Here is a 24,685-nt window from a genome sequence, read left to right on the forward strand (position 1 = left end):
GCAATTTTCGGACAAAATGTTTGCTCTTTTTTCACCGATTTCAGACTATCGTTTATCAATAAAATTACAATTACCTACCACAATTACCGATCAAAATTGCTACCATCCTTTTTATACGTATGTATATTTACAACGGTTTGATAAAATCTAACAAAGGTAACGTTTTTGTATTATCAAAATATTCATTAAATAGGCTGCCTCAATTTAGACGTCCTTTGGATAAGACCTAAATGCTCTCATAAAAGAATATGCAGTAATGTACTTAATGAGATAACGTGCAAAAAGAATGTTTCGGATTACGGATTTGGGAAACGTTTGTCGTGCTCGTGCAGAGTTAACACATTTATTGAAGAAAATTATTTTTACTATACATCCTTTGGTCAATTCTTTAAACTATTTTAGATTGACCAGTTTATCTTAAGTCTAACTGCAAACGATTCCTTGTTAACAAATTTTTTTACGCGCAGCTGTATATCGTTCCATATATGCATCGTATCCATCAAGATCTGATAGAGCTTTACTGTTGAATAAATTACCTTCTAGCAATAAGTTACATATTTGGGATTCTTTCAATATTTTTGAAAGACACGGTGAAGCTTGCAAGCAATTTTCCTCCAATCTTAGAGTTTTTAGCTTAGGGCATAGGGATATATTTTCGGAAATTTCCGATATCTGGTTTTGATTAGCATTCAGTTCTGTTGCTTGCAATTGGCTTATATTATCTGGGATACAAGTAATTTTGTTTCTGGAAATATCTAATAAATCCAAATGTTTTAAACCGCATACCATAGACGGAAAAACCGAAATCTGATTATTGCTTAGATTGATCTGTTTCAAATTTTTACAGTTTGCTATTTCGCCAGGAATTGATATAATTAAATTGTTCATGGCGTTAATTGTTTCTAATTTGATTAATGTTCCAATAGCTTCGGGTAGGGCTATTAAACGATTTCCACTTACATTCAAATGCTTAAGAAGATTGAATTTCCTGATTTCATCGGGTAATTCCGAGAATCGATTTTCTGATAAATCCAATGTTTTCAAAACATTCGGGAAGGTCTTAAGCGCTGAAGGAAATTCATCGAGACGCATTTGCGATATCTTGAGGACTCCAGTTTTCTGTGCTGTTTCAAAATGTTGCTTCACTTGCTTGTTTCCCATGATAGATTAGCTGGAATAAAACAATATTTAGTCACGAAACTAAATTTAGAAAAAAAAGAAATTTACCCTAAATAGTGAATTGTGATTGTAATTTGTTTTGGATTTTGACTGATGATATGCACAACAATTATTGCAAAAACACTGTGCACTGAACCAAACGAGCACCAATAAGTCATGCAAACCACAACCAGGGAGCAGTGCAATCGCATAATGTATTACACGGAAAATAACAAAAAGGCAAATTTTACCGCGATAAAAAGGTGAATGCTGGAGAAATTTTTGGAATTTTATGTTTCTTTAATCTGGTCGAGGTGAAACCCGCATGAATGCCATCATACAATAAGACAAGACAAAAGATTCGTTTTCGATTATTAATGCACGGAATATAATAAAAAGGTAAAATTTACCGAGATAAAAAGGTGAATGCTTGTGAAATCCAAAAAGGTTACTTTTACCTCAACAAGGTGAAAATCACCTCACAACGAGGTAAAGTTTACCTGAATCGAGCAGACGAAAAACGTAGAATTCACTTAGAAAAAAGGTAAATCCAAAAAAGGTACTTTCTACCTCTTCGAGGTAAAGCTTACCTCATAGCGAGGTGAAGTTGACCTGGATTACGCTGAACAAAACGGTACAATTCACCTCGAAATAAAGGTAACTATTTTCCGAACCCGTTTATTGAGGTTAAGTTGTTTTTTCATTCAGGAATAAGTTTTGTTTGGTGCGCAATATGTGAAAATAGGAACAAAATGGTAAATTCAGCATTAGATTTCATATTGTTGTGCTGGTTCTCATCATAAAACTTTATTACAGATTGGCCTACTGAGCACGAAGTGTTTTCTTCATCATTCCGGAACAGCCAAAGTTATCCCCCAGCAGCCGGATGAGTCGAACGGAGAAGGGACGAAATATGCTAATTGTAAGAGGATTCAGCGGCCATGGTGGACACGGAAAGGCAGCGTTGATGGCAATAGTGTTTTCCTCCGAAAAAACGGAACATTCCAGGAAAAAAACGGAGAAGAACATTATTATAACATAGATTCCCAAAACATTAATGACAGGTAATGATAAATTAAAAATAAAATCTTGAGTGAATGTGTGTCTTTGTTTCATTTAATTTAGCGAATAACCAGAACAGCGAAAAAAATCCCTTTGAACAGTGAATGGGTAACCAGTAGAATTTCCCTTTTTGATCAGTGAATCCCAAAAAGGTAAAATTTACCTTTTTTTCTAGGTGAATAGAAAAACGGTACAATTCACCTTTTTGCTAGGTGTACAATTAACTTTTTTGCTAGGTGAATGAAGAAAAAAAGGTAAAATTTACCTCGAAAGAAGGGTGGAAAAAAAGTACCTCGCTAATCGGTAAATTTTACCTTTTTATTATTTTCAATGTAGTTCAAACAGATAATTTTAAAGCTGCACGGAAAATAAAAAAAAGGTAAAATTTACCTTTTTGCGAGGTGATTTTTTTCCACCCAGCTTTCTTGGTAAATTTTACCTTTTTTTCATTCACCTAGCAAAAGGTAAGTTTTACCTTTTTTCAATTCACCTAGCAAAAAGGTGCTCTAAATCTGAATGAAAAATGCTATATTTTCTAAGCATTAAATTTGCATCACTTGAGCTTGCTTTAATGCGTTTTAGCACTATGTAAGCACTACAGTGGTATTATTCCAAAGCACATTAGCATTGATTGATGCTCAAATAATGCAAATTTAGGGCACCGGTTGCCAATAATTTGATTCAAATAGGGCTTTTTTCAAAGATTCAACGCGGACATGATAGGTCCACAAGCAGAGTTACTTAAAAATGTCCGATCCATGAGTTCGATTCCAGGTCATCTTCACCCGAAAAACGAAAAAGAAAATCATGTAGAAAATTCAACCCGAGAGATCCCCATAACATGAATAAGCGAATATACAACATAAGCCAAATTAATTATCATGGCAGAAAAATGGAGTCAAATAAAAATCGATTTTTTTTACCCGCATGGTTGTAACTCATTTGAACGCCATTTGCATTTTCCCAGCATTTTGCCCGGCAACGCTATAGCATCAACTTAGCATAGCACAGTGCTTTTATAGGGTTTTACCAGTTTCTGCACTAAAGCAGAAGTTAATTTCGCCAAACCTGGCTCACAGGGCTAATATGATGCACTGAATCAAGCTCTAGAGCTGATGTTAGAGCAGAATTGGTGCTAGTTTTTAGTGCTTATGGTTATTTGGGTAGGGACTTTAACCTTTATAATTAATTTTTTCAATGCAGAAAATTATTGTTACTTTCTCACGGTCACCTACTTCGAGTTCTTCCGAGGAACCTTGGCCGCTGAATCCTCTTGCATTGCGTTGACATTCATATTCTTCTTCTTCGATTGATCCGGTTAGGTCCCGCTTTTCCGGAATGATCTGTGGGATGTTCCAGAATGTCGGTCAATCTGTAACAAAAGCAAAGTGTTATGACGAGAACCAGCACTATTAAAGAAATCTAAGAAAACATTTACTGTTCTGTTCCGATTTTCACATATTGGGCACAAAGCAAAACTTGTTCCTGAATGACAAAACAGCTTAACCTTAATAAACGGGTTCGGCAAATTGTTACCTTTTTTCAAGATGAACTGTACCGTTTTGTTTAGATCAATCCAGGTCAACTTCACCTCGCTACGAGGTAAGTTTTACCTTTTTTGATTCACCTTTTTTCTAAGTGGACTGTACCTTTTTATTCAGTTCAATTCAGGTGAACTTCACCTCACTACGAGGTAAGATTTACCTTTTTTGAATTCACCTTTTTTCTCGGTGAATTGTATCTTTTTTTCCAGCTCGATTCAGGTAAACTTTACTTCGCTGTGAGGTGCGTTTTTATTTTGAATAATTTTAAGTAGATCAGTTTCTTTTTTTTTTAAATTTCATCTACTGTTGTATTCTTAAACGATTTCCTTCAACAACTTTAAATAGTTTCTCTCAGTGTTCTGAATATCAATCAAAACAAACCCTCAGGATGCGTTTCCTGTTGGAAACATTCTGATTGTATAATGGGATAGCGCCTCTCGCAACTGCTTCGCCTGGCTGGTATGCAATCTCGATCAGCGCTCCTATCAGCTATGCAAACCGAGTCGCATCATTCAGAATAATCGGTTTAGCAAACATCGCATATCGGTGATGATTGAGATACAAACTGATCCATTCTGAATGTAGCTCACTCAGTATCTGCCTGAATTATATGAAATTCAAAATTATTTTTTGCAGGACGAGAAAAATCAAGCAATTGTGAGGAACACCATAAATTCTCAGTAATTTTAACGTGACGGACGACAGTTTAATAAAAGAACTTGTAAAAATTGAAAAACACGGCGAAAGTGAACATCTTTCCCTCACAAACACAACTACAATTTGATTTTAATCATACTGATGTTAAAAAACGTTATAACAACAAATAAATTTATTAATTTGCTGTATATCAAATCAAACAAAATACGCTAATGATCGGCTTCATGTATCGCTCACTCACTGCCTGATTCATTCACTCCTGATCGAAGACCAACAAGATTCGCCATATGCATTGCGCATTGGTGAGATTCCAATTTGATGATGGTGCTGCACTGTTTTGACAGCAAGCATCGTGCGAGGTGATCTGTATTTTAGCGATGAACTGAACGATCGATGATCGGGTAGGTCGAGTAGCAATCAATAACGAAACCCGACCGCTGTACGTTCAGGTGCGAAGGGCAATCAGAAACAATCATTGAAAATGAGTGATATTCAGAACACTGGTTTCTCTACAGAAATTTGCATAACAACACAATAACCATGTAGACACTTATCATATACAGGATTCAAAAAGTTAGAAACATCGTGAAATTAAAAAAAAAACGGGAGAATAGAATTTCCTACAAAATTTGAAAATAACAATTTTAATTAGACTCGAATAAGCATTGACACTACCCAGCAAGCCTCTATAATAAAACAAACAACACAAACAAACTTCGATACATGTTTGAGTAGTTTATTCTGATTCTTCCGAGTTTTTATTGATATAATATCTGTTAAAATCTAAATTTAAATCATAAGATTTGAACCTTATTTTCAGTTCGCATTCCGATTTCAATAACATAAACTTCAGTCATAAAATTTGTTTTTAATTTTATTTTTATTTTGTTTTATTAGGTCGAATTCACAGTGAGCGCGAAGCGAAGTGCGAAGCGAATTTTCAATTCGCGCGAAAAACCGCTTCTCATTGAAACACGTTGAAAAAACATCGACCGGCCACAGTGCAAGCGAATTTTCGTGCGAAGACCTGGCTGGATCGCGCGGATTCATCCTGTTCATCCGGACATACACTGAAAATATTCTCTCGGATATTTTTTATCGTAAAATGATTTATAAAAAAAATCTTTTTCAAAAGTTTATTTATTTAATTATCATTGCCGTTTTTGTGTTGGTGATGAAAAATGCACGGATTTTTAGCGCGGATTTTCGAAAAAAACGCGGTTTCAGTCTTTTTAAATTGAAACAAATTCTAACTGGCAATAAACGACCGGTGACATGAAAGCCCCACAATATGTGTATAGGGTGAAGGGGCTGAACGGATAGAAGTTGAAATTTGTTATCTGACGCCATCTTGAAATCCAATATGGCCTCAACTTTACTCAACTTTAAAATGCTGGAAGTGACTGAAAAGCACATGAAACTCCCACAATGTGGGTATTGGATGAAAGTATTCAATAAGTAAAAGTCGAATTTGGCTGTCCGACGCCGTTTTGAAATAAAAGATGGCGGTTTCCGCTTAATTCAAAATGCAATAAAAAACTGAAAATCGTATGGTACATCCACAATATAAGAAATGAGTAGAAGGGATAAAAAAAAGATGAAAAATTACTGACAAAAATTTAACGAAAATTTTGAGAAAACTGCAAAAAAGCACTGAAATGAATAAACAAAAATATGACAATTGTTAATAAACTAAAGTAATATTGACAAAAATAAAACAAAACTGTGGGAAAATATGAATAACTATCACTAAAATTTAAAAATATGACAAAAAATAGTGACAATTTACAAAACTTTGAATAAAACACGCCAAATGTGGTAAAATAATTATGCCAAAAATATGACAAATATTACAAAATTAGACAAAAATATGAGAAAAAATTCACAAAATTGGCAAAACTATGACAATTTAAAAAAAAAATTATGACAAAATTATAATCAAAATTTGACAATAAAATGACCAGACAAAACTAATATAAGGACCAATAATTGACAACCAATTTACAAAAATGACAAAATAATAACAACAAATTTACAATAAAATCACAAAAATCTGACAAAAAATAAGGCAAATGGGCTAAAATATGACAAAGTTCTGAAAAAAATATGACACAAATTTGTCAAAAATACTGACAATAATCTGACAAAATTATGAAAAATGAGTTAAAAATATAACAAAATACTTTCAAATATATGTAAGAAAAATGACAAAATTATGACAGATACGACATAAAAATCACAAAATTTAAAAAAAAAGACAAATCCGAACATATAATGATGAATATGTTAAAAATATATCGCAAATACGACGAAAAAATGACACAATCTATACAAATCTATGGGCTTGTGATATGTGTAACTCAGTTGGCAAGTTAGTTCCCTCCTAAGCCAATGTCCGTGAGTTCAAATACAAGAGTAATCATCGAATGCAGTTGTACTGGATAAGACTTTCAGTATGAAGAGAAGATGGTAAAACGACTATAATCGAACAAAAAAAGACAAAACTATAAAAAAAAAACTTACAATCAAATGAACAAAAAATCTGACAGAACTATGACAAAAATACGACAAATGAAAACATAACAAAATTGAGACAAAAATTAAAATAAAATGACAAAAATCTTACAACCTTTGTCAACTGTTATGACAAATTATGACAATTTTGTTTTTTTTATCGTAGTTTGGTTACATTTTTATCATATTTTTTTCATAGCTTTGTTACATTTTTTTTTATTACTTATGTAAGATTTTTGTCATAGTATCGCCAGATTTATGTTATTTTATTGAAAAATTTTGTCATATTTGTAAATTTTGATTAGTTATTATATTTGTCATATTATTATTTCAATTTTCATATTTTGCATAATGTTGTCAAATATTTGTAAAAGTTTTTATTTCGAGTTTTGGAATTATTGTTAATTATTTGTTATTATTCAGTCAATTATATTAATTTTTGTCAGATGTTTTCAAAATTTGGTCAAGGCTTTGCCATTTTAATGTCAAATTTATCATAGATTTGGTATATTTTTAACATATTGTTGTAATATTTTTGTCACCTTTGCCATATTTTTATCAAAGTTTGTCAGCGTTTCGTAATTTTTGTTGTTATTCTATTGTATTTTTTTTTTCATTATTTTGTTATATGTTTGTCATAGTTTTGGTAGATTTTTTTTCTTGCGATTTTCAGTCATTTAAAATATTTTAAAGTTGAGCGGAATCCGCCGTATTGGATTTTAAGATGGCGTTCCATAGCGTCAGACTGCCAATTTCGACTTTTTCTAATTGATTCCTCTCACCTAATATCCGCATTATGCTTGTTTTATGCGATTTTCAGTATTTAAAGCGTTTTGGTGTTAGGCTGAAGCCGCCATATAGGATTTGGGTGTCAAAAATCTATTCTCCAACGTACTCATAAAGTCCAGGCACCGAGTATTCATGACCTTAAGATTCCTTTTAATAATCCCTGCGGTTTAGAACGCGCAAGGTTTTTTTCCACGGTTTTCCGGAATTAACGTGGTTTTTCGGAATTAACGCGGATTAATATTTTTTGACGCGGTACGTATCTCTCGCTCACAGTTTTAATTCTGCAAATTAATTTGCAAAGATTTTTTCACGAGTGATTAATTTTTGCAAAACACCGAAGGTTTTTTTCAGTGTTGAACCGCTTCGCAATTCGCGTACACTGTGGCCGGCCTTCAAAAACGAACTTGCGAAATTCATCCGGTGAATGAATATTTCGCTTCGCAGTTCGCTTCGCGCTCACTGTGTTCGTACCCTTAGACTTTATTCAGTAACGTAAGAATGCAATTCTTTTTAACCCTCATCCGCATTAGGCCGATGACATAGTGAATACGATGCGATGCGATGCGGTTAATGCGATTCAATGCGGTGAACCACATTTGATGAAAATGTATGAGAATCGCTTAAACCTGACATACTCAACGCGGCGAAGGAGATGTCAATTTGTTCCGCCGCTCGAGTTCGCATAGGCTGCGTCCGTAAATTTTCCGCCAATTCGCATCGCACTCACTATGTCATCGGCCTTGGAGTGTCATTTTGACACTATTGCAAGTTTGAAGGCTTGTAACTTTTTTCAGAAGCTTCAAAATACAAAAATGAATTCAAAAGCAGTGTTCCGAAAATCACTCGGAAAAAACGCTCATGATAGGTTTCTAGTTGGAAACATTCAAAGCCGAATGCTGCTGCCTGTAGTTCTCTAGAGAGTCGGCAGAGCGACAATGCGAAGTCAATGTAAACAAGATTCAAAAGCGAGAGCAGATTCGCATTAAAGTCTATCTGATACAAGATCCAATTCGAAAACCCACTCACTCACTCACTCAAACTCAATCATCGGTTCATACTGCCTGCGTACTTTCTGCCTTAGCTGCAAACAGCGGTACATACAAACTGCCTGTGTGTTTGAATGGCTATTTTGGTCCTTCCCAACAACAGCAACAACAAAGCAAGATGCATCAGGCAGACAGCATCCGATCATCGATCAGTAAATGAATGAGTGAGTGAGTGAGTGAGCAAGAAAAGTTATTGAGTGAAAAAAAAAACTGAAAATTAGGTAGCTTCTCAATCAGTTGAGAATTTCAACTGGAGAAGGAACGTCTTTCTTTCATATTTTATTTCTTTGATTCTCGGACAGCGCTGTCGAACACAATCTTGGCCCCGCTGGGAGATAAACCAACCGAAAATTTAGGGTTTGCTTTCGCTGTTGAAAACGTTTCAGTGCCTCTCATGAGAATTGAGTGATTTTCGGAACACTTTTGAAAAAAGTTCTTTAATATTGTATCTTTACTTTTTTTATTGACGAACCCTGGAAGCCTGGACAAAAAAACTCCCTTTTCCGACTTAGAGTGTCAATTTGACACTCCAAAAGTAAAATCTATCAAGTCGTTTGAATTATTATGAATTTCATATAAAACTTACATCAATAGAAACCTTGTAATCTCAGTAAAATATGTTTAGAACATTATATATTTATAGCTAAAGCTTCCCGTTTTCTCGTTATTCAGCATGAAAGAAAAAAATGCAAAAAAAAACTGCCTCAGAAAAACTGCTGTAGTTCATATATTACACGTCCAAAAAAATATTTGTCTTATGCATATGAAAGCTAAAGTTAATGTCTACATCATGAAACTAAGAAATATTGTTTTAATTTTTTTTTAATGAAATGGTCGCAGAAAGTTCAAAAAAGTGGTCTGAAAAACCTACTTTTCATTCGATTGCTTGTAAATACTATTTGAGCGATTGTAGAGCTTTTGAAAAAATATGACTACAAAATCTATTAAAATTCTAACATTTTGCTGTCTTTAGATTTTCTATGCAACAAAAATTTAATTTACTGGAATTTTTCAAAGTTCACTACTTTGCGCGATTTTTTTACAAATTGAAATTTCATCTGTTTTCGTGGTCCACCGTCAGGCTGTACCCGGATTTTCAGTGCTTTTACTTTGTTTGAACTAATCAAAAGTATATTTAGTGGAAAGCACATATAATCTACATTCTAGTGAGGTGCAACAATTCACGCTGTGAGATTTCACAAAAATATGAAAATTATAAACGTAAAATCATTCCTGAATTTCTAGAACCACAAGCAGCACGTACAGCAAAACGTGTTAGGTACGGTGGGTGGTGATTTGGTCAGAGAGCGAAGGCGACAGACGAAATAATGATGCGTGTCGTGACAACTAAACGTGAACTACTGTCAATAGAAAAATTCCAACCAAGAAACGTACGACACGCATCATTATTTCGTCTGTCGGCTTCGCTCTCTGACCAAATCACAACCCACCGTACCTACTCGGAGAGCAAACAAACACGTTTTGCTGTACGTGCTGCTTGTGGTTCTAGAAATTCAGGAATGATTTTACGTTTACAATTTTCATATTTTTGTGAAATCTCACAGCGTGAATTGTTGCACCTCACTGGAATGTAGATTAAATGTGCTTTCCAATGAATATACTTTTTATTGGTCCAAACAAAGTGAAAGCACTGAAAATCCGGGTACAACCTGACAGTGGACCACAAAACAGATGAAATTTCAATTTGTAAAAAAATCGCGCAAAGTAGTGAACTTTGAAAAATTCCAGTAAATTCAATTTTTGTTGCATGGAAAATCTAAAGACAGCAAAATGTTAGAGTTTTAATAGATTTTGTAGTCATATTTTTCATATTTTTCAAAAACTCTACCATCGCTCAAACAGTATTTACAAGCAATCGAATGAAAAGTAGATTTTTCAGACCACTTTTTTGAACTTTTTGCGACCATATCAATAAAAAAAATTTAAAAAATATTTCTTAGTTTCATGATGTAGGCATTAACTTCAGCTTTCATATACATAAGACAAATATTTTTTGGACGTGTAATATATGAACTACAGCAGTTTTCCTGAGCCATGTTTTTTCGGATTTTTTTTCTTTCATGCTGAATGACGAGAAAACAGGAAGCTTTAGCAATATAAATATAGTGTTCTAAACATATTTTACTGACATTAAAGGGTTTCTATTGATATAAGTTTTGTTTAGAGCGGTTTAACAGGCCAACAGTTATAACGATTTTAGCCTGTATGTCAAATTGCTGATTAGGGTTATGAAATCTGATGCGGATGAGGGTTAATTGTTACATTTTTTTTTTGTAGAACTAAGTGTGATTCTGATGTCTTCATGACGTGTGGTAATAATGAATTTTTAAAGGAAGAAAAAAAATATAAGAAAAGTTAAATCTATGAACTTAAATTAAAGTGCTCAATCAATTTATTTTTGAATGATATTTTCGATTTTTCTAAAGTGTGTGAATTAGGTAGAGAGTTCCAGTAGGTTACACCCCTTACAAAAAAGCTGTGACCATACAATATAGTCCGATGACGTGGTAATAAAAATTTAATGAACCTAGTACTTCGTAATTTGATTAATTTGTTATATAAATACTGTGGATCTTTAGTTTTAATTGACTTGAACAGAAATAAACAACATCTTATTTTAGGTAAATTTTCAAACGAGCTACCGATTAGGTGGGGTTGTAGGTGTGACACGTGATCGTAACGGTTAAGATCATAAACAAATCTAACACAGGAATTGAGAGCTACCCGAAGCCTGTTCAAAGCGTGTTGGGAAACTTGAAAAAGTAAGAAGTCGCAGGATATAAAATGCGGAAAAATGAGGCTTTTGAAAAGTTTTAATTTCGATTCTGTGCTAAGGAAATTAGCTATAAAATTAAGTGATCTTAGAGAAGAATAATCTTTACCACATTGTTGCATAATAAAGGGTGATACGGTCAAAGTTTGGTCAAGGAAAAACGCGTGTAAATCGGTGAAATCGTTTATTTAAAAAATCAAATTAAATTTCTTTTTCAAGTTTAATTAGTATAAAATCCAGAAAAATATTCAGTTAGACTTCCGCTTTTCCAAATCCCAATTGCCGGGCCTTACGCTTAACGCCATCAGATTTTGTACAGCCACCTTGTCCACCTTCTTTGCCGCAGAAAGCCAGTTTGCCTTGAACTAAATATATTAAAACAAATATACCTCACTGTCAGTCTTCTCCATACATCTAATCAAGGACAGTAGTAGTAGAAGTAGTTCAGATCGTCGATGTTTATACATGGTAGTTAGAACTTTTTCATAGGATGGCGTGCTTGATGTGTCACCTTGTTTTTTGAAGAGTGAGGTATATTGGTTTTACTATATTTGCTTTAACTGCTGCTCGTCCTTAGCATTTTGGTGTCTTCACGTGAAAGTTGTAAAACTAAATCGACTACAAAATGGTATTTTTTGCAGATTTTTAACCTCCGGTGCACATACGTACGATAAGAGGAAAAGTCCCTATATGTGAGTGCAGTTGTTCGAAAATTGTTAGATTTTGACGTTGAAAAAGAAATTTATTGTCACTGTTTCTTTCATAACTCTTCAAGGAAATTTTGGCCCACTTTGGTGTCTTCAGATGAAAGTTGTGAAATTGATAGGACTATAAAATGAAATATGTTTCAAAAATTTTGGTGGTGAAGACGGTACTTTTCGACGTTATTTTTAACATATTTACTTGATTTTATACCGAAAATTAATATATATTTTTTTTGGTTATTCTATTTGAATAGCTGGTAAAATTCTAATGCGTTTTGATGTGCTATTTTATATTCTACATTGAAAATTGACAAAGTTATGGGCGCTTGAAAAGAAGGTAATTTTTTTTTTTCAAAAACACTTAAACGTTAGCTAACTCGAAAAATAAAAGTTTTAGAAATCTGCAAAAATACATGTTTTTAAATGGTGCTGAAACGAACAAAATTTTAAATTTTGGAGAAAATCCGAAGACCTCCGGCGCAAACCCGTCAGATAATAAAAAAAAAAATCCCCAAATATCTGCTACCTTTCCCCTTCCTTTTGCCGTATAAAACTCCTGTCCCGGAAGCTGCTTGTAGTCGGCTTTCGGCGGGTTTCGTCATCCATTACCACGCAGTCAAACTTATCATCGCGATTTGGAGTCACTACCTTCTTGTAAGTCGATAGTCCGGCTCGTTTTTTGGCTCGATGCACGGTTGTAGACGGCATCTCGGAGAGAGAGGTTAGGGTTTCGCTTGAAACTACCGGCAACTCTCTTTGTCGTCTCAGCGGCTTCCGGTTTTCGATTTCCTGCGTACGTTTTTTGGTTGGAAATTTTCTATTTATAGTAGTTCACGTTTGCTTGTCACGACACGCATCATTATTTCGGCACTCGGCTTTGCTCTCTGCCCAAATCACCACCCACCGTACCTACTCGGAGAGCAAACAAACACGTTCTGCTGGACGTGTTGCTTGTGGTTCTAGAAATTCAGGAATGATTTTACGTTTATAATTTTCATATTTTTGTGAAATCTCACAGCGTGAATTGTTGCACCTCACTAGAATGTAGATTAAATGTGCTTTCCAATGAATATACTTTTGATTGATCCAAACAAAGTAAAAGTACTGAAAATCCGGGTACAACCTGAAGGTGGACCACAAAAACAGATGAAATTTCAAATTGTAAAAAAATCGCGCAAAGTAGTGAACTTTGAAAAATTCCAGTGAATTCAATTTTTGTTGCATGGAAAATATAAAGACAGCAAAATGTTAGAGCTTTAATAGATTTTGTAGTCATATTTTTCATATTTTTTAAAAACTCTACCATCGCTCAAACAGTATTTACAAGCAATCGAATGAAAAGTAGGGTTTTTAGACCACTTTTTTGAACTTTTTGCGACCATTTCATTAAAAAAAATTTAAAAAAAAAATTTCTTGGCTTCATGATGTAGACATTAACTTTAGCTTTCATATGCATAAGGCAAATATTTTTTTGGACGTGTAATATATGAACTACACCTTTTTTCCTGAGGCAGGTTTTTTCGGATTTTTTTCTCTCATGCTGAATAACGAGAAAACAGGAAGCTTTAGCTATATACATAATGTTCTAAACATATTTTACTGACATTACAAGGATTCTATTGATGTAAGTTTTATATGAAATTCATAATAATTCAAACGACTTAGATAGATTTTACTTTTGGAGTGTAAAATTGAAACTCTAAGTCGAAAAAGGGAGTTTTTTTGTCCAGGCTTCCAGGGTTCGTCCATAAAAAAAAGTAAAGATACAATATTAACACTAAACGTACCGGAGGCGGTCAAATGACGGTTTTTGAACTTTAAACGATGATTACGCCTTATATAATTGTTTTTTCGCAAATTTAACGACAGGACTATTTTTGTTTTTGAAATGCAAGTATTTTTGCGCTTTTAAATTTTTTTAAGTGTTACGGTTTTCGAATAACGTATGTGGTATACCTATTCATACCGCGAGCGGTCAAATGACGGCAAACACATTTTTCGCTAAAACTCCCTTGTTTCTCAACCGATTTCTATCAAATTTAAAGTTTTGAATAGCTTATAATTCGACTCAAATATGTTTCTCAGACAATTTTCAACTACAATCAATAACTTTAAAGTTATTTACAGTACAAGAAAAATTTTATGAAAAAACATGCTTCAGGAAAAAGGTTGTAAATCAGTTATTAAGTGCTCGAAAAAAATTTCACTTAGTGCCTGAGAAAGCTGAAGTTAGAAGCTATATGTTGCACATATGGATTAAATTTTTGAAAATTTTCTAAGATCATGGCCACAAAAAATGTAAAAAAGTTGTGTAAAACCCGTACTTTTCAATCAATTAACCGCCAAAGCTGTTCCTGTTACAGAAGAAAATTTTGAAAAAGTGAATTGAAAAGTAGACGTAATTTGTCACATTTTGGCATCTTTAGATTTTTTGAAATACGAAGTACATAATTTATGACGACTTTTCAAAGGTAGCTGTTTTTCGAACTTTTTATCATTTTGGATTTTCTAAGACAATTCCTACACCTAAGCTCAGCTTTGCACTGGATTTTGAGTACGTTAACGTAAGGTTTAGGCAATAAAACTATATGCACAAGAAAGCTTATTTCATACCGGTTCTAGTGGTGTAACTGCATTGGCGGTGCAATGCTTGGCAAAAATATGATAAATAAAACAGTGAACTAGTTTCTGAATTTTGAGAAGTCAGCACAAATTCTTGCTTGGCAGACGGGCGCAGTGGGTGGTAATATCTCAAAGCTATTTTGCACACGAAGACGGGTGAAAGGAAACGAATAAACAAACGAGCAATCGCTCAAATTTCTTGTTTTTACTTTCAGAAATATATTTATTATATTTTTGTCAAGCATCGCACCGCCAATGCAGTTACATCACTAGAACCGGTATGAAATTTGCTTTCTTTTGCATATAGTTTTATTGCCTAAACTATACGTTAACGTACTCAAAATCCAGTGCAAAGCTGAATTTAAGTGTAGGGATTGTCTCAGAAAATCCAGATTCATAAAAAGTTCGCAAAACAACTACCTTTGAAAAGCCGTCAAAAATTATGTATTTAGTATTTTAAAAATCTAAAGATGCCAAAATGTGACAAATTACGTCTACTTTTCAATTCTTTGCTTTCTTTCAATTCAACAGCTTTGGCGGTTGATTGATTGAAAAGTACGGGTTTTACACAAATTTTTTACATTTTTTGTGGCCATGATCTTAGAAAATTTTCAAAAATTTAATCCATATGTGCAACATATAGCTTCTAACTTCAGCTTTCTCAGGCACTAAGTGAATTTTTTTTCGAGCTCTTAATAACTGATTTACAACCTTTGTTCTGAAGCATGTTTTTTCATAAATTTTTTTTTGTACTGTAAATAACTTTAAAGTTATTGATTGTAGTTGAAAATTGTCTGAGAAACATATTTGAGTCGAATTATAAGCTTTTCAAAACTTTAAATTTGGTAGAAATCGGTTGAGAAACAAGGGAGTTTTAGCGAAAACGGTGTTTGCCGTCATTTGACCGCTCGCGGTATGAATAGGTATATACAAAGTGTCGGTATGTTTAGTGTTAAAGAGCTTTTGAATTCATTCAGGGTCCCGGATGAAATTTTTGTATTTTGAAGCTTCTGAAAAAAGTTACAAGCCTTCAAACTTGCAATAGTGTCAAAATGACACTCTAATGCGGATGAGGGTTAAAAAATCGGATGAAGGCTAGTTGAGCCACCACACGCATCGAATAATAGAGTTATGGCTGTTTTAACCTCACCTACATTTATTTAATACTAGCTGACCCGGTGTGCTTTGCTACACCTTTCAAAATCAAGTGATATTTTCAAAAATTATTCAAATTTTTATTGTTTTATTGGCATTATTTTAATCAAATTATAACATAATTTATAAACAACCGCAATAAAATGAGAGCTGCAGGTGGAGTTTCGAATTGCAACACAAAGATAACTTAAACAAATATTCTGAATCTTGCTCTATATTTGTGTTAAAGATCTGATAATTTGAATCTGTCTGGAGGGTCTCAAATTAATCGTGCGCAAACAATCTAACTTATACAATACGGTTATTTTTTCTTGATATGTTCTGGATTTATGCTGAAAAACTGATAAGAGAGCCCCTCCCCTGTCCTTACCTTCACCCCATGCTGAATGGAGGTCGTGATTTTTAATAATCATACCTAATTTTTTCGTTCCTAAAAATCCTCTTATATCAAATATAGTTCCATTGGTTGATAAGTTTTTAAGCTCTGTAACAAAATTTATATGGAGCCTCCTCCTTTCTTTCCCTCTCTACACTGTAAAGCGTAAGGATCTATAACAATCGTAGAAACATATCTCGTAACGAAGTACATTTCCATGCATACATTTGTTCCCATTTGTTGGCTTCGTTAGTATAAATTGAGAACTACCTACTCACTGAAAGGAGGATGGTGTGTCGGATAATCATAGAATCATACCAAAATGATTTTCCATGTTAAGGTTTGTCCATTTCTCGGATTTTGTAAAAAAAAAAGTTAAATGTAAGCCTTCTCTTCCTTTCCTATATTCCCAATTCTGATGAACCTACGGCAAGGAAAGGATTGTTCCACATAGAAAAAGGATATTTCGTACTCAAATACTTTTTGAAGCCAAATTTGGTTTCATTTGCTCGATAAATTCCCGAGTTATGCAAAAAAAAATATGGAAACTCCCCTTTCCCTCTTTATATCTTTCCGCTTAAAAAAGATGGGGCTTCAATTTATGATAGAAACATTTCCCGTATCCAAATAATTGTATGAAACTCCCCTCCCTCTTTCCTTTCTCCCCGCTGGAAGAAGGAAGAGGTCTCAAACAATCATTAGAACATGTCACGTTCCCATAAATCCGCCCATGCCACATTTGGTTCCATTTGCTTAATAAGTTTTTGAGTTGTGTAAAAAATTATAAAAGAGGTCCCTCCCCCTTTATTTCTCTACAGGAAAGAGGAATGAGTCTCAAATAATCATAGAAATATTTTTCGTATCCAAATACTCTCCCATGCCAAATTTGGTTTCATTTGCTTTATTAGTTTTTGAGTTATGTAAAAAATTAAAAAGAGGGCCCCTCCCCCCTTTATACTGCCCTACTGGAAAGAGGGAGGGGCCTCAAATAATCATTGAAATGTTTTTCGTATCAAAATACTTTCCCATGCCAAATTTGGTTCCAATATCTTGATTAGTTTTGGAGTTATATGAAAAATTGTAGCCCCCCTCCCCTCTTCCTATCACTCCACTGAGAGGAGGGAGGGGTACCTAATATTCATTGAAATATTCCCCGTTCCCGAATACCATCCCATGCCAAATTTCATACCATTTGCTTGATTGTTTCTCGAGTTATGCAAAAAATTTACTTTTGTTTGAAAGGCCCCTCCCCCCCTTCCTGTTAGGGGGAGGGGTCCAAAATCATAATAGGAACCTTCGCCGGCCTCCAATACCCCCACTTGCCAAGTTTCACGTAAATCGGTTCAGTAGTTTCTGAGTCTATAGGGAACAGACAGACAGACAGACAGACAGACAGACAGACAGAAATTCATTTTTATATATATAGATTTCAGTAGAAGCATGTTATGACTTGAAAATTTTGAACCAATTGAGTTTTATCTTGAGTGATTTTTTTCCGAGGTATCGAGTTAAGTATCATCATACGCATCGTAAAATCGAGTTATGGCTGATTTTACCCTCGATTCTATTATATTTTTCAATTAATTATGAAAACAATAAGTTCGGACTTGAATATTTTGAACCAAATGAGAGCTATCTTGTGTGATTTTTTTTTCGAGAAATCGAGGCTATTTGAGTTAATGCTGATTTTCCCTCCATTCCCCAACATTTTTTTTATATATTTCAGAAAAAGCATGTTACTTGAACATTTTTAACCAAATGAGACATATCATTTGGTTCAGATTTTTCAAGTCGGACCTTTTTTTCCCTGAATTATTTGAAAAATGTAGGGCAATCGTTGGTAAAATCAGCAAAAGCTCTATTTTTCCATGCGTGCGGTGGCTCAAATAGCCTTCATTTGATTTCTTGAAAAAAATCCCAGTAGATTTTCTTCTTTTCTCATTTTCTTCTAAATTTTCCAGTCCGAACATGTTTTTTTCTGAACTATATTAAAAATGCTGGGAAATTGAGGGTAAAACGGCCATAACTTCATTTTCCGATGCGTGTGGTGGCTAAAACAGCTTTCATTCAATTTCTTGGCAAAAAAACACATAAGGTGAGTCTCATTTGATTCGAAATTTTTAAGTTCGAATATGCTTTTTCTGAACTATTTGAAAGATATAGAGGAATTAAGGGTAAAAACAGCCATAACTTCATTTTCCGATGCGTGCGGTGACTATAACAGCCTTCATTCGATTTCTCGGGAAAATAAACTCAAGATACGTCTCATTTGATTCAAAAATTTCAAGTTCGAACTTATTTTTCTCAATTAATTGAAAAATATAGAGGAGGTGAGGATCATGAAGGATCATGATATCATGATATCATGAAGGACGGAAGTTATTGAATTTATTCCCGGTTTATACACTTTTTCCCCATTGTACAATGAAAAAAATTAAAGGATTATGTATCTTACGTTGCATTCATAAAGAATGTTCCGGGATACTGAACATCTATACCAGTTTGGAGAGCCTACTAGTCGTTTTGTTCGTCGTATACGCCAATCCAGGTTTTTTAATTCAGTTTGACTTTGTTTTTAATATTCATTTAAACTTTAATGTTCGATGAATTAATAATAATAATAATAATAATAATAATAAAGAATAAATAAATAAATAAATAAAAATATTGCTGTTATAGGTTAGGCCCACAATGAGTTCGCATGCTCTAAGAATCGTTACCTTCTCATTAAAATATAAATTTGTAAGAAAACAGTCGAAACGTAAATTCCATATAACACCTTTTTTCTCCTAGCAAGCTGAAGGGTGAAACAGAAAAACGAAAATAATCAGTGATGGGCGTTCCCAAACGAAGCTAGGAGATTGGATGGCAAAATCAAACCTAAACGTCGAATGAAGGAAGCGCGATCGCTTTGGCCACTCCTCTAGCTTGTCTCAGATCATCTCGATTTTAAGACGGCGGTGGATGCAGCGATGAGAGAAAAAAGATTTCTCAGTTTTTCACGTCTAATCACGTTTGTAGCCTGTTTGTTTTTAATTTAACCGCGGATAATTTGAAATTAATTTATTCATCAGTAGAGTGTGTTTAGTTAATTTATTAATTTAATTAAACGTCTAGAGAACCGGTCGTTAACAAGATGGAGTCTTGCAAACTAAACACTGGCTTTGGCGAGGCAAACGATTCTTCGATAGTCTCGACTTTTCAGCCCGAAAGTATTTATTTGTCCGAAGAGTCTGTGAGTAATTTGCAAAATGGTTATTATGAGGTGCCCAAATCAATTTACCAACCGCAAAGTGAAATTATGCACAGGAACTTCAACGAAGAAGTTTCTAAACAGCTGAGCAAAAAGCGTGAATCTGAAGAAAGTAGCAGTAAAAATAATACTATGCGAAAAACTCCAGACCAGTTTACGAGGTTTTCAGTTGATAATTTACTACAAATAGCAAAACTCAACAGTAACAGTTCTTTTGGTAAGTATAACGAGGTGTAACTATCGTTAGTGAAGGAAAGGTCTGTTTTAACAACTCGAAGTATCATGTGAGTTAAAGCCATTTGGTATTAACCGGTCGAATTATTTTATTTGAACGAGCAATAGAAAAAAATATTGTGTTTTCCGTGCGGATGTCCTTTGACCTACTGTTCGTAAATTAATTTTTTTGGTAGATGTCAAATCAGTTTTCAATACATTTGCATACGTTTGTTAATAATTTATGAACGCCAGCATCGATAGAAAAAATCAATTTACGAACACGCCGCTAATAACGTTAATAAAAAAAAAAATAAAAAATAATCATTCAAAATTAGTAAAGAGTAAATCCTGACGATTCACATTTAAAAGAACTTCTTCGACACATTTCTAAAAAAGTCCAAGTTTGTAAGAGCAAATAAAAAAAAGTTATTATTTAAACCTTCTTAACAACTTCTCACATACCAAACTATGGCAAGGATAAAAACTCTCTTTTGAGAACTTCCACAAAAAATTGGAGGCCAGAGATAATCTTGAATTAAACAACAGGATGTCCCAAAATTGCGTAATATCTGGTAATTTGGGGTCTCAATCTTCAAATGATGGATTGAGGTGTGGAGAATAAAGTTTTGTATAATCTAGATTATAAAATTTTCCCAAAATACACATTTTTGAATGTTGTTCAGATTTATGACTTTTTTAAAATAAAAAAAAAATGCTTCAGATTTATATCAAAATTAGAAATCAGCAAGCTTTTCTATATTTTTTTTGTCAGTTATTTTTATTTTTAACAGTCCAAAATGTGTAGGTACCTTGAAATCTTTGTTTTGAATATTTAGAAATTTAAGATCGATAGAAAATCTAATTTTTCGAAAGAAGGATTCGTTTTTCAACATTTTTCATGCGAAATTCGCGAATATCACAAATTAACTCACCTTCAATATGCAAACATCTGATCTAATGTTAAAAATGTCTCAGTTAAACAAAAAAATGCAACAAATTGATGATAAGAAATTCAACATATTTCATCTTCTAAGTCCTTTTATTCAAAATTTCATATTTGAAGCATAACTCAAAAACTGTTCTGCTGAGATATTTTTGAATTTTTGAATTTGAAATTGAGATTCAGAATCCAAAATTCAATGCTCATATTTTGGAGAATCAATTTTTAATTTAAATTAATAAACTAATATGTCTCACACAAAAAGAACTTATTTAAAAACCCATCCAAATGGGTTGAGAATGTATAGGTATAAGGTTTAGAGGTACACTCTGAATCTCTCTGGATTCTGACTGCAAAGCTCAAAATCGACGTTGGAAACATATATTAAATTTTATATTTTGAAATAATTATGAAAAATATTCAGATAGGAAATTGGCAATCAGAGCTATATTGGATTTTTTTTTGTGACGTCACAAAACGATTGTGTCGAAAGTTTATACAAGAATGGCAGAAATGTCTAAGAAAAACATGTTTTAGAACAAAAAGGAAATCCAATTTCATTTTGATTGTGTTGTAAAGCGTCTATTTCGTTATGTTATGAAGTTTTTAGGTCCTTAAAAGATTGCATTATGTTTTTTCTTCTTATTTTATTAAAGAACACAATGTCATCTTGAAGCTAAAACGTACAAAAATTAAAGAAAATTCAGCTTTAAAAATATCTAGCTAATAGTAATTGAGTGTTCTACTGATTGTCATGATTTTATCAAACCGGTTTACCATATACAATTCTTATGTAGAACATTTAAAACCAATTAATGATTGTTAACTTGATATACTAAAATGCCAATAAAAGTTTTCATTTCTTTACTGTAGTAAAGAGCTTAAACTGCACTGGCTTGAACATTTTCATGGAAGACTTTGGACTAATTTTAAAGTTTTGTAAATTTAAGTTGGGAATATCCGCCATTTTTTCGAACTTTGATGGTCTATTTTAAAGAAAAATAACTCGAAAAATAAACTTTTTTGCACCGATCTTGAAGAGCAAGAATCCTTCTAGAAAAACATGTTTTCAAAGTGGAAAATTTCCAGCAGATTCTTCGATTTATCAACACAATTTCTTAGTAAATTAACTAATTTTTCGTGACGGTGACGTCACAGTCTGCACCAATACTAGAGCAGGGCTGCCTTGGCACTACCTTCACTAAATATTCCTCGATCAGAGCCAAGTAGCCAAGTTCAAAATTGATGTTAATGTTTTAATCCAAAGCTTTGGAAGACTGCAAATATATGAATCACAAGAAAGAATCAGACTTATCTCCCTCTTCCAAAAAAAACTTGAACCAAAATGGTTTAAACCCTTGTTTTATATTAACTTGGAATCATTAAGGAAAACTGAAAACTGAATCATTAAGGAAAATTAGAGTTCAAATCCACAACTACAAATATGAATAAAGAATCACTCTTCAAAATTCAAAAATATCATAATGACGATATGAATTCAACTATGTTGTGATTATACGAATGAAGAAACATAAAATGGGAAAAATTACTCTGAACTAAATTTTTTTACACCTTGCAAAACATGTTGATAACTATTTTCGGGTGGAAAATTTCAACTTCTATCGAAGATCTATATGTATGTATGGTTCCCCCATCGGTAGAAAGGTTCAGCCTATGTCTGTGTGGCTTGGCCTTCGAATTGCTTCTCAGGCTTCCACGGCCGATGGTTCGTCGACGAGGGAAGTCATCCAACCTTCAGAGACCTACAATGGTTGGTAATCCACTCCGCTTGCAATAGTCTCTTCAGATTTAACGAAAACAAGAAATATTATATTGGGATTTTGGTTGGTTCTTACGTAAAATTTTCTCAAAAAAACAATGAATCATAAAATTCAAGAAAAAAATATACTTTCCTTGCGAAAAATAACGTTTTATTTTTAGAGCTATGTTTTGACGCTTAAAACGTCACTATTTCAAAAAATTAATACCTTAAATTGATAGATTTTAATAAAATTTACACAACGCATATTTTGTCATTTCGGTATGATTTTCAGTCCGGAGATATAGTATTTTAAAAATGATGAATTTTTCAAAATCGTGAAAAAAAGAAGGGAGGGTCCTGAAACGAGTGGTGAGCGGATCATTCCAAAAAATTGAGGATTTATTTTGTAGGCTTTAGAAAGTCTTTCGACCAAGTTTGGCGAATTTTCGATAAGATTTTTTTTTTCGCTGTGCACACTTGACATGGAATGACCCATATATAAAAATGAATTTCAGTCTGTCTGTCTGTCTGTCTGTTCCCTATAGACTCAGAAACTACTGAACCGATTTACGTAAAACTTGGCAGGTGGGGGTATTGGAGGCCAAGGAAGGATCCTATTATGGTTTGAGACCCCTCTCCCTAACAGCAAGGGGGGGGGGGGAGGGGCCTCCCAAACAAAAGACAATTTTTTGCATAACTCGAGAACCGATCAAGCAAATGGTATCAAATTTGGTATGGGGTGGTATTTGAGAACGGGGAATACTTCAATGAATGGTGCCCCTCCCTCCTCTCAGTGGGGTGATAGGAAGAGGGGAGAGAGGCTACCTTACAATTTTTCATATAACTCGAAAACTAATCAAGATATTGGAATCAAATTTTGTATTCGAAGGTATTTTGATACGACAAATATTTCAATGATTATTTCAGATCCCTCCCCATCTTTGTAGTTGAAAGGGGGAGGGGCCTGTCATCGTCTGTGTGGCAGCGGCCTAAAGAATACTGTCACTGGGATACTGGTCCATGTCGTACGAGGCAACTTATCCAGTACTTCCCAGATACGTTTATCTCATATTTCCGTCTATTGGAAATCAATAAGGCTGTATCTGGGCGGGGGAGAAAATTTCAAGGTCAATTACTGCATGCAGAGTTCTGAAGTTTTTCAAGTTCAAAACATTGGAAGAAAATGTTTTGAATCTGAATCAGTTTTAAATTCTTGCCAGTATTTTTAAACCTTTGTACGGTTTTTCTCTCGAGAAGGGTATGCCAATAGTGCATATGTAGTACATGCATTTCATATTTTCTCGTTTTACCAATTTGGAATATGATTTTTCATTTAACTAATCTCTTCGCTCTCCTAGTAACTCCGTTCAATAAAATCTCTTCACAAGTGATCAAATGTGAATCGCAAACGCATCGCTTACGTTCCCATTGCTTTTGGCTATCTGTTAATATTAACCGGTTTGAAATCATGGAAGAATATGATCTAAATTACATCAGTTATATCTGTCACGTCAAGCGCAAAATTAGTGTATTTTCCATATAATGTTAAAAAAGTCCTTATTTCCAATATTCTGATTTTAAAAAAAGCTTCGTTGCTTAACACTAAACATACCGACACTTTGTATATACCTATTCATACCGCGAGCGGTCAAATGACGGCAAACACCGTTTTCGCTAAAACTCCCTTGTTTCTCAACCGATTTCTACCAAATTTAAAGTTTTGAAAAGCTTATAACTCGACTCAAATATGTTTCTCAGACAATTTTCAGCTACAATCAATAACTTTAAAGTTATTTACAGTACAAGAAAAATTTTATGAAAAAACATGCTTCAGGAAAAAGGTTGTAAATCAGTTATTAAGTGCTCGAAAAAAATTTCACTTAGTGCCTGAGAAAGCTGAAGTTAGAAGCTATATGTTACATATATGGAAAATTTTTTTGAAAATTTTCTAAGATCATGGCCACAAAAAATGTAAAAAAGTTGTGTAAAACCCGTACTTTTCAATCAATCAACCGCCAAAGCTGTTCCTGTTACAGTAGAAAATTTTGAAAAAGTGAATTGAAAAGTAGACGTAATTTGTCACATTTTGGCAT

The 24,685-nt window shown here is 33.6% G+C and overlaps 2 protein-coding genes and 1 long non-coding RNA gene across 3 annotated transcripts in view; 2 read left to right on the top strand and 1 right to left on the bottom strand.

Annotated features, from left to right (window-relative positions):
• Positions 1-325: 325 nt before the first annotated feature.
• Positions 326-1,334, bottom strand: LOC129755191 (leucine-rich repeat-containing protein 57). The gene is made up of 2 exons (XM_055751563.1): positions 1,228-1,334; positions 326-1,171 (listed from the first exon to the last, which is right to left on the bottom strand). The coding sequence occupies exon 2, from the start codon at positions 1,159-1,161 to the stop codon at positions 445-447; it is 717 nt and encodes a 238-aa protein (XP_055607538.1). The 5' UTR covers positions 1,162-1,171; positions 1,228-1,334; the 3' UTR covers positions 326-444.
• Positions 1,335-1,589: 255 nt separating this feature from the next.
• Positions 1,590-2,207, top strand: LOC129755194 (uncharacterized). Its single transcript, XR_008739205.1, has 3 exons — positions 1,590-1,702; positions 1,867-1,913; positions 1,975-2,207. It is a non-coding gene; the product is annotated as an uncharacterized LOC129755194 (long non-coding RNA).
• Positions 2,208-19,410: 17,203 nt separating this feature from the next.
• LOC129752905 (homeobox protein ceh-17-like) overlaps positions 19,411-24,685 on the top strand; it is a 31,572-nt gene continuing 26,297 nt past the window's right edge. Inside the window, exon 1 of the mRNA XM_055748692.1 lies at positions 19,411-19,891. Coding sequence (XP_055604667.1) covers positions 19,558-19,891 — 334 coding nt within the window. The 5' untranslated portion in view covers positions 19,411-19,557. The remainder of the gene's footprint in view (positions 19,892-24,685) is intronic.

Source organism: Uranotaenia lowii, chromosome 3 (genome assembly GCF_029784155.1).
Source record: "Uranotaenia lowii strain MFRU-FL chromosome 3, ASM2978415v1, whole genome shotgun sequence".
NCBI lineage: Eukaryota > Metazoa > Arthropoda > Insecta > Diptera > Culicidae > Uranotaenia > Uranotaenia lowii.

Coding starts and splice junctions, on each gene's coding strand:
- LOC129755191 (XM_055751563.1), bottom strand. CDS start 1,161: ATGGGAAACAAGCAAGTGAAGCAACATTTTGAAACAGCACAGAAAACT.